A 10,748-nucleotide genomic window follows, 5' to 3' on the forward strand; every position below is an offset into this window, starting at 1 on the left:
CGGGTTGGACACAGAGATGGGAGGGCAGGATCACATCTGGGGAGGTTTGCTCATAGGGTGGGGTGTAAGAGTGGTTTACGCTGCTGCCGTCTGACCGTGTCCAAGCCGTGATGCAGAGGACAAGGGACCCCAGCTGCTGAATCCCCTCGTCCCCTTAGACTGGCACTATGTGCCGGGTTTGGCAGCGCTCAGCCCCTCCAGCCTCTCCAGCCTCAGGGACACCCCAGGGTTTGCTCCCTGTCCGTTAGCTCTGGGTCCTGCTGTCCTCAGCAGCGGCATTAAATGAGTGGGATTTTGGTGAGCTGATGGTCTTGGGGTCATTATCCCCTGCTGGTCCTGTCTAGCTCCCCACCCCCTGCCCCTCCACCCCACGCATCCCCATGGCTGCCCGTGCAGGCTGAAGGACAGCCCTGCCCCGAGCCCCAGCCCAGTGTTGTCCCATCTGCTGTCTGTGGTTCAACCGCTTTCTTCCATGCCTCAGTTTCCCCTTGTGATCCCCTTGGAAGGGGCTGTAAAATCAACGGCTTGAGCTGGGCTCTTGTACAGGGACTTATTTGCTGTCCCCAAGCGTGCTGCCCTCCTGCGTGTGGGACACTTGGGGTCTGACCTGCGGGAGACGAGCGTGCAGGCAGGAGCAGCCCGGGGCAGTAAATCCAGCCACACTGCCGGGAAGACGGAGCCGGGGAGCGAAGACGGAGCCAGGGAGACGAGGGCAGTGCCTGCAGCCACCCGCCGTCCCCCAGGGCCACGGCCATACGCTCACCCTGTGATAATAAATCACCCAGCAGCCTTGGGAGAGCGCCCAGTCGAGCCACCGAGGTTCTTCTCCCGCTGGGGAGAGGCAGTGAAACACATTTCTCTCTCCCACTGGGAAGATTCCCACGGGAATCTGCAGGTTCCCATTGGAGCAGGCCCTGGTGGAGGGGGGCATCAGGACTGCTGTGTTTGGGAACAAGCATCGTGGTGGCACCCACAGCATGGTCCCTGTGGCAGGCATGGGGACCCCGAGAAGGGACCTGCTGGGGATGCTCTGCATCACTGGAGGGGACCGTCCGATGCCGATCCTGGGGTGTCTGCGGGACTCAGGGCACCCAGCTCACTGCGTCCCCCTCCTGTCCCCCTGCCCAGGGATGGGGACTCCTCCTCTGAGATCATGCAGCTGGATTTCGAGATGGAGAACTTCACCAGCCAGTCGGTGACACGCCGCATCATGTGGCACATCGATTACCGGGGCCGCAACCCCCCGCCCGACCTGGAGAAGGTGGTGACGGAGCTGACGGTCATCCAGAGGGACATCCGGGCCATCGTGCCCCTGGCCATGGTGAGCAGGTTTGGAGTCGTGTCCCTGCCCTCTGCTTAGCTTATCTGGTTTGATGTTGGGGATGGCTTGGGTCCCCTGAGGAATCTCCCACCAGCCCATCTGCCCCGTAGCACCTATATATCCATACATCCCACCCATCTGTGGGTCCTTCTCTGCCCCAGGGCTGGAGCAGGAGAGGGGCCAGCTGGGATCAGGGACAGGCTGTCCTCTAACACGACGGTCCCCTTTGTGCCCTGTCCCCAGGACACAGAAATCATCAACACGGCCATCCTGACGGGGCGGACGGTGGCCATTCCTGTGAAGGTCATTGCCATTGAGCTGAGTGGTGTCATCGTGGATGTCTCTGCTATGGTCGAGTGCAAGTCCAACAACGAGGACATCATCAAGGTGGGTGCAGGGAGGGGGCTCTCGTGGCCCTAGTGAGGGGCCGAGCTTCCCCCATGGGTGCTGACCCCGATAGCAGCACGGGCCGGAGCTGGATGAGCTGGGGCTGGCGGCTGAGCTGATGTGCCGCACAAGCCCACCCCATCCTATCCCAAGCATCATCCCCTGGGTGGCTTCAGTCCACGTGTACCTCTCCCTGAGATGTGTCGGGAGAAGGACAAGACACTTTGTCACTGTCCCCAGAGAGGCCGCAGGATGCTCTGGTGCTGCGCGGGCTGGCACCAGGCAGCAGCAATAACTATGTGTTATCACGGCACTTAGTGCTGATAAGGTGAAATATTGTCACCTCGCAGCGTAAGCCGCACGTTTCCATCTGCGGCGTCACTCCTGCCTCCGGGTGACATTTATCTCCCATTTGGATGGGACTCTGGGCTGAGCTTGGGCTGGGGGCTCCCCAGTGAGGCACGGGGGGACGAGCTGGGCGGTTGGGGATGATGGAGGGAAAAGGGGGGCTGAGGGAGAGAAGCAAGATGGGCTGCAGGGCAGAGATGCTGATAAGGCCAATGCAAAAGGCTCGCTGTTGCAGCAGCAGCGATTGCCCATGCATCTACCCCAGCCGCTGAAGCAGCAGTCGGTCCCCAAATCCACCTATGATTTTTCCATCACCAGACCCATCCATCCGTATACGTTTTTCTGTCGCTGTATGTATCCATCTACCCACCTGCCCGTATTATTCTATCACCATTTCCATCCATCCATCCACCCCTAGACGTCATTACCTTCTCCCAAACACCACCTGCCCCCCTCCCTGCACGCACCCAGCCAGCCCACCCTCTCCATGTCCCCACTGCATCGGGAAGAGGCAGGGAGCCAGGCTGGGGCTCTGGGCTCTCCCGGGTGGCCCAGGCCGGCTGGCATGGCCCCTTCTCTGCCGGCTGCTCTGCCAGCCGAGCCGGGGGTGACGGGCAGAGCCCCGGCCCCCTGCCCTGCGCCCCAGCCGCCTTGGGACTTGCTTTCCCTGGCAGCCCGTGGGTGCGTGGGCGGGTGACGGCTGCCGTCACAAACTGTTTACCCAAGTTCTTGACTAAAACTCCGATCTCTGCGATTTACAGCGCCGGGGCTAATTTATGGAGACTGGTCCTCCACAGCGTGATAAAACACTGGAGCAATAATACACTTCAGGATGGACTCCAAGACACTTAAACTGTTTAATGTGCTGCCTTTCTACTCGTTCTACTATTTACACGCTGTCCCCAGACCTGGGGGGACCAGACACATGCGCGCAAGCCGGGATGAATAATGCATGGAGCAGCCCTCCGGCCCCGGCTCGCATCCCCCTCGCCGCTCGGAGCCCCGTGCAATTTCTCGCTGAGTTATTTTGCGTTTGTGCCAGAGCTTCGTTTCCGAGGGAGCTCTTGGTTACCTGCTGAGGTTGGGGAGTATGATTACAATGTCAGGGCTATAAACCTGTTACATAAATCAAAGCTTACATAGTGGGATGCGCTGTTACTGTAAATAACGTAACGTGAAGGAGGGCTGGGGAGCTGCTTCTCCCCATGCTGCCTGTGGCTCGGTGGTGGTTGCTCTCGTGTGTAATGTGGAGGGAATGTGTCCTGGACCTGGTGGAGACATGGCTGTGAAGGTGCCAGGGCCACCTGTGAAAGATGGTAGGAGAGCACGGGTGGGAGTTGTCACCCTCATCCCCTTCTGCGGTGACACAGGGCGACTGTGTCCTTCCAGGTGCAGGGAATGATGAGGAAAGAAACAGGAAGATCCAGCAGATCAATACCTGGCTCTGAGCCTGGTGTCACCAGCAGAGTTTCTGGTGTTTCGAGTTTCTGGTGTTTCTGGTGGTTTCTGAGTTTTCGATTCTCGGAGAAGTAAGGAAGGGGGGTCAGCGGAACTGCTACCTTGGCCTTCCGAAGGGCAGACTTTGGCCTGTTTAGGAGACTGGCTGACAGAGTCCCTTGGGAGGCAGTCCTGAAGGACCAACGGGTTCAGGAAGGCTGGACATTCTTCAAGAAGGAAATCTTAAAGGCTCAGGAGCAGGCCATCCCCATGTGCCGAAAGACGAGCCGGTGGGGAAGACGACCGGCCTGGCTGAACTGAGAGCTTCGGCTGGAACTCAGGAAAAAAGAGGAGAGTTTATGACCTTTGGAAGAAGGGGCAGGCAACTCAGGAGGACTACAAGGATGTCGCGAGGTTATACAGGGAGAAAATTAGGAGGGCCAAAGCCCAACTAGAACTTAATCTGGCTACTGCCGTAAAAGACAAGAAAAAATGTTTCTATAAATACATTCACAACAAAAGGAGGGCTAAGGAGAATCTCCATCCTTTATTGGATGCAGGGGGAAACACAGTGACAAAGGATGAGGAAAAGGCTGAGGTACTTAATGCCTTCTTTGCCTCAGTCTTTAACAGTAAGACCGGTTGTTCTCGGGGTACCCTGTACGTGGCACGTACAGGACAACCAGGTGATCAGGCCCAGCCAGCATGGGTTTAGGAAAGGCAGGTCCTTCTTGACCAACCTGATCTCCTTCTATGACAAGGTGACCCGCCTAGTGGATGAGGGAAAGGCTGTGGATGTTGTCTATCTAGACTTCAGTAAAGCCTTTGACACGGTTTCCCACAGCATTCTCCTGGAGAAACTGGCTGCTCATGGCTTGGACGGGTGTACTCTTCGCTGGGTAAAGAACTGGCTGGACGGCCGGGCCCAAAGAGTGGTGGTGAATGGAGTTTACTCCGGTTGGCGGCCGGTCACAAGCGGTGTTCCCCAGGGCTCTGTGGTGGGGCCAGTCCTGTCTAAAATCTTTATCAATGATCTGGATGAAGGGATCGAGTGCACCCTCAGTCAGTTTGCGGATGACACCAAGTTGTGTGGGAGTGTTGATCTGCTTGAGGGTAGGAAGGCTCTGCAGAGGGACCTGGACAGGCTGGATCCATGGGCTGGGGCCAATTGTATGAGGTTCAACAAGGCCAAGTGCAAGGTCCTGCACTTGGGCCACAGCAACCCCATGCAACGCTGCAGCCTTGGGGAAGAGTGGCTGGAAAGCTGCCTGGCAGAAAAGGACCTGGAGGTGTTGGCTGACGGCTGCCTGAATATGAGCCAGCAGTGTGCCCAGGTGGCCAAGAAAGCCAATGGCATCCTGGCTTGTGTCAGAAATAGCATGGCCAGCAGGACTAGGGCAGTGATCATCCCCCTGTACTCAGTGCTGGTGAGGCCGCACCTCGAATGCTGTGTTCAGTGTTGGGCCCCCCACTACGAGAGAGACATTGAGGGGCTGGAGTGTGTCCAGAGAAGGGCAACGGAGCTGGGGAAGGGTCTGGAGCACAAGGCTGATGAGGAGCGGCTGAGGGAACTGGGGTTGTTGTGGGGGTCGGTCTCTTCTCCCAAGTAACAAGCCATAGGACGAGAGGAAATGGCCTCAAGTTGCGCCAGGGGAGGTTTAGATTGGATCTTAGGAAAGATTTGTTCACCAGAAGGGTTGTCAAGCATTGGAACAGGCTGCCCAGGGAAGTGGTTGAGTCACCATCCCTGGAGGTATTTAAAAGACGTGTGGATGTGGTGCTTGGGGACATGGTGTAGTGGTGGACTTGGCAGTGCTAAGTTTATGGTTGGACTTGATGATCTTTAAGGACTTTTACAACCTAAATGATTCTATGATTCTATGAATGCCCATGCTCAGCCCAGAGGGAAGGACCTCATCACCCAAGGTAGCGTACAAATAATCCCCCTTCCCTGCCTTGTGGCCTTGGGGACTGTGTACGTGTTGAGGGACACGTAGGGAGTGGAAGGGCCACCTCTGCCACCAGCAATGATCAATGGGAGATGCTCAAGCTCACCTGCTATGTGAACCTTTCTTAGGAACCCACCATGCACATCTGCTTGAGGACCCACCAGGAGCAAGTCAGCTCAGTGGGGCTGAACCTCAGGGACCCTGATCACCCACAGCCACCACTGGGACTCCTGGGTGGCCAGCGTGGGGTCCCACCAGCCACGGTAGCTCTTCCCACTCCCGAGGGCCTTGGAGAAGACATGTCCCCAAGATCCCATGCTTGAGGCCGTGCCAAGGGGGGAGCTCCTGGCTGCAGAAGTGGAGCTGGCGGTGCCTTGGCTTGGAGCCCAGGCAGACCTCAGCCTCTTGCTTCCCGACACCTTGCTGCAAATCCGGGAAGTTTCTCCGAACAAGCGTGCACTTCATTTAAAAGCTAATCTGCAGTCACTCCATCATCAGGACGGGCGTCGTGCCGGGATTTTTTGTTGTCGTAGTTTCAACCCCTCCAATTGCAAAGCAAGTGGTCTCCAGAAGAAGATGCTGGGGGGATTTATTAGCTAAGGTAATGCAAGCAGCAGCCCATCATATTTATTGTGATAAATGGCACAATATCCAGAGCACTCCTTTGCTGGAGGATTCACCCAGGAGCTTGTCTTTATTCAGATGCCGCCCCGCCAGAGATGACATTGTCTTTTCAGACGTGCTGAGCTGGTATCTTTGATAGGAAGACGAGGAACAAACCCTCCTGCATCGCGCTCCCCTCCCATGCCCGGGGAACAGGGACTTCCTAAGGAGCCCAGGTCCTGGGCTCTGCCTCCTCCGCCGGCCCCAGGGACCACGGGTGCCTCATGGTGGGCTCCTGCAGCCGAAACATGGAGCTCTTGTAGAAGCCAGGTCCTGCTCGTGGGCTCGGAAATACAAAGTTCCTGCAGCTGAATGACCACAGATGCCCAAAGATAAGGTGGGGAGAGAAACAGTGATGGTATCACCTCTGCTGTCAGCTACCGTGCAGGATGGACTCAACCCCTTACCAGCCATCAGAGAATCCACGTGGGATAGCAGCTTCTTGGAAATAAGCCTTTCTGTGCTGTTGAGATGCTCGGTGCAGCTGGGAGAACGACTGTGCTGCTGGCTGAGCAAACGGATTTTATTTTTCCCCAGCAGCAAACAACTTGGATGCAATTCCTGATGGGGGGCGGGGGGGAAGGGGGTCAGGGTTGGGCCATGGGGCCACTGGAGATGAGAGGTTGGAGCCTCCCCAGCCTGGTTGTCTCCTGCCACCCTTGCTGGGAAGGAGAAGATGCTGTTGACTCTGATGGCCGAAGCCGAAACACGGGCGATGCTGCAGTGGCATCCTCTCAGCTCTTTAATTGGCTTGGATCGGTCGGTAATAAGTGGCCCCCGCAGGATGTATTTATTTTATAGCAAATTTAACTAATAGCATTTGCATAAATGGGAATTAGAAAGAGAGAGAAGATGAACGTGAGCATTCAGATGGACTCTGGGAAGCTCTTCCTGGGGTTAGCAGGAGGGACGGGGACGAGGCACCGGTGGATACCTGCACAGGGGCATGTGGCTGGTCCATGCTCACTGCCTGTGCCCTCTGGGCATGGGTGGAGGAGATTTTGGAGCAAATGTCCAGGATGAGCAGTTTGCAGCCTCTGTGAAGCACCTGTGCATGCTTCTAGCTCGAGCGCGGTAACGGGGTAGAATTTGGTGCGGGGGCCAAAGAAGCTGAAGCACCAAATGAAGGTGCCTGCAAGGGCTGGCAGAGGAGCCGGGTCGGGGGAAATACACGTTACAGACGTGGTGTGTGGGGGTCCATGCCTCTGAGCGGGGACCTAGGGGAGCAGAGAGCATCCCCGCTCCTGGGGCCACCTTTAACCTGGCACGTGCCAGGTGAAATTCTGCTCCTCCGACAATTCCCGTCCTCCGGGCAGCCTCCTGCCAGGATCCCTGGTGTGTCTGCAGGAGCGTTGCAACCCCCCGTTCTCCCTTCTCCCCCAGGTCTCCAGCAGCTGCGACTACGTCTTCGTCAGCGGGAAGGAGTCGCGGGGCTCCATGAGCGCCCGGGTCACCTTCACCTACGAGCACCTCTCTGCCCCGCTGGAGATGACGGTGTGGGTGCCCAAACTGCCACTGCACATCGAGCTCTCGGACGCCCGGCTGAGCCAAGTGAAGGGCTGGAGGGTGCCCATCCTGCCGGACAGGAGGTGGGTGCTTCGGGGCTGCTGTGCCTGGGGTCTGTCCAGCATGGAGAAAGCAAGGTGAAGGTGGCGGTGAGGGTCTAATTGCCTTGTTCAGCTACTTAATGAGGGGGTTTTAAAGATGGTGGAGCCAGAGTCATCTCAGAGGTCCCCAGTGAAAAGGTGAGAGATCATGGACACAGGTTGCACGTTTGTATGGAAGGAGGAAAATTTCACAATGAGGGTGGTCACATGCTGGAACTGGTGGGGAACATCTATCCTTGGCAATGGTCAAAACTCCAGTTAGCCCTGCTTTGAGGTCTAGAGACCTCCAGGTGTCCATCCCAACCTGAAATATCTTGTCCTCTCGGCTGATTAGGGGGCAGCGATGCCGGTGACTCCCCTTGCCAAGTGCTGCTAAAGCCCTCAGAGACCTCACGGGCAACAGGCATCTTTTTGTCCAGGAGCCACCAGTTTTCTCCCATGCTTGGGGAGACCCTGTGCTTCTCCCTGCCTGGCCACCCTTCTCCTTTCCTGGGGGGGGCTGAAGAGCCACGGCAGGGGGGAGCTTGGTGGAGCTGCCCACCCACTGCCCCATCCCGCAGGTCGGTGCGGGACAGCGAGCATGAGGAGGACGAAGAGGAGCGGAAGCAGAGCCGGGGCTGCGCCCTGCAGTACCAGCATGCCACGCTGCAGGTCTTCACCCAGTTCCACACCACGGCGGCCGAGGGCACGGGGCAGGTGGTCACCATGCTGGGGCCCGACTGGCTGGTGGAGGTCACCGACCTCGTCAGCGACTTCATGCGCGTGGACGACCCGCGGGTGGCCCACATGGTGGACAGCTTCACGCTGGCCGGGAGGGAGCCGGGCACCACGCTCTTCAAGGTACCCCCCGGCTGCCTTTGCCCCCCTCTGCCGGTTTGGCTGGGGGTGGCAGGCGGTGACGGGCACCCTTGTCCCCTGCAGGTCGTGTCCCCACTCATGGAGGCGGTGCTGGGCGAGACGCTGGTGACGGTGGCAGAGGAGAAGGTCAGCATCACGGACCTGAAGGCCCAGGTGGTCTCCAGCCTCTCGCTGTCCCTCCACCCCAGCCCCGGCAATAGCCACACCATCATTGCCCGGACGTCTGTGCAGCAGACCCTCAGCTTCTTCAAGCAGGTGAGGTCAGGGGGGTGGCCCGGTGGGGGGCTTGGGGTGGGGTGAGGGCTCCATCTACAACCCCCCCCTCCCAAATCCTGCCCACAGTCATCCCAGGCCCCGACAGCACCCTCTGTCCTCCAGACACCCTGGTGACCCCCAAAGAAACCCCCAGAAACCCCCCCCAGAAACCTTCACACAGACCTATGAACCAACCCTGCCCAGCCTGAGGACAGGACGCAACCATGGGGACAAAGGGGGCTGGAAGAAATCCTATACAGTTCCCAGCTCAGCTCTGGTAGCCACATCTGGCACCTCTGCGGCTGGGATTTGGGGTGAGCCTGGGCAAGCACAGGGAAAATTGAGGCAAGAACAGGCAAAAGGGAAAAACTAGGTGATGGTTGGAAGGAACAAGATGGATGATGGAGGAATAAAGGGTGAATTGGATGGAGAGAAGGATGCAAAGGAGGAGGGATGGACAAACGGGTGCAGGTGGGACTGGCATCGTGCTGGGCAACCGGTGCCTGTGTTGGTCCCGCAGGAAGCGCTCCTGAGCCTGTGGATTTCCTACAGCGATGGCACCACGGCCCCCCTCTCCCTCTATGACCCCAAGGACTACAACCTGGTGGTGAGCAGCCTGGACGAGAAGGTGGTCTCGGTGACCCAGGACCGGGCGTTCCCCTTGGTGGTGGCGGAGAGCGAGGGCGCGGGGGAGCTGCTGCGGGCCGAGCTGGTCATCTGCGAGAGCTGCCAGAAGACCAAGCGCAAGAGTGTGCTCTTCACAGCCTTGGCCAGCGTGCGGGTCCACTTTGGGTCTGAGGAGGACCCGACCTATGACTACGACCATGTGTCCAGCAAGCCGGGGCTGGCGGAGACGGGGGCAAGCACCACCCTGCGGGCAGAGGTGGAGAGGAAAGCAGAGCCGAGCGAGGACAGTAGGATGTCCAGTGCGTCTCACCCCACTGAGGACTTCCCCACTATCCCCACTGGCTTCGTCCAGGTGACCAGGGGGCTGACGGACCTGGAGATAGGCATGTACGCCCTCCTGGGTGTCTTCTGTCTGGCCATCCTGGTCTTCCTCATCAACTGCATTGTCTTTGTGCTGAAATATCGGCACAAACGCATCCCACCTGAAGGCCAGACCAACATGGACCATTCCCACCACTGGGTCTTCTTGGGCAACGGGCAGCCCTTGCGGGCTCACAATGACCTCTCCCCCCAGCCCGAGAGCCCCGGGAACCCCTTGGAAAATGTCCAGACCTGCTGCCATGGGGACCACCACAGCAGCGGGAGCTCGCAGACCAGCGTGCAGAGCCAGGTCCATGGTCGAGGGGACGGTTCCTCAGGGGGCTCCACGCGAGACCAGAGCGAGGACCCGCTCAACTCGCCCACCTCCAAACGGAAGCGGGTGAAGTTCACCACCTTCGCCACGCTGCCCTCTGATGAGCTGGCCTACAACTCCATCCCCATCGCTGATGAGGAGGACTTGGAGTGGGTCTGCCAGGACATGGGGCTGCAAGACCCCGAAGAGCTTCACAACTACATCCGCAGAATCAAAGAGATCGCTTAACGCAGGGGCAGAGGGGACGGGGCGGGAGGGAGGGGGCTGCCACGCCATGCCACGCCGTGCCACGTCACGCCATGCCACACCACGCCGGCTGCTTCCCCGGGGCTGGAGACCCAAATTTGGCTCTCTCTTGCGCGTTCCCTCTTCCGCACATCTCGCGTCCTCCTCACCCCCTTGAAAGGCAACCCAGGGGGCCTTTTTCTTTTCTCGCCCTTTAGCATCTGGTTTTCCCAGGGGAGGCATCAGCACATGCACAGCCCCCCACCCTGCCGGCCTGGGGCGAGGGGGCAGCGAGGGAGGTGAGCTGGGGGGCAGGAGATGGATGGGGTCAAAACCTGGGGGTGTGTGTCCGACAGCGACGGGGGCAGGATGATGCT

General features: G+C 58.7%; 1 protein-coding gene across 1 annotated transcript in view; it reads left to right on the forward strand.

Annotated features, from left to right (window-relative positions):
• TMEM132E (transmembrane protein 132E) overlaps positions 1-10,374 on the forward strand; it is a 28,093-nt gene extending 17,719 nt beyond the window's left edge. The window contains exons 4-9 of the mRNA XM_075517938.1: positions 1,129-1,321; positions 1,565-1,708; positions 7,489-7,694; positions 8,273-8,552; positions 8,634-8,825; positions 9,346-10,374. Of these exons, the coding sequence (XP_075374053.1) occupies positions 1,129-1,321; positions 1,565-1,708; positions 7,489-7,694; positions 8,273-8,552; positions 8,634-8,825; positions 9,346-10,374 (2,044 nt within the window). The remainder of the gene's footprint in view (positions 1-1,128; positions 1,322-1,564; positions 1,709-7,488; positions 7,695-8,272; positions 8,553-8,633; positions 8,826-9,345) is intronic.
• The last annotated feature ends 374 nt before the right edge of the window (positions 10,375-10,748 follow it).

Source organism: Mycteria americana, chromosome 15 (assembly GCF_035582795.1).
Source record: "Mycteria americana isolate JAX WOST 10 ecotype Jacksonville Zoo and Gardens chromosome 15, USCA_MyAme_1.0, whole genome shotgun sequence".
NCBI classification, from domain to species: domain Eukaryota; kingdom Metazoa; phylum Chordata; class Aves; order Ciconiiformes; family Ciconiidae; genus Mycteria; species Mycteria americana.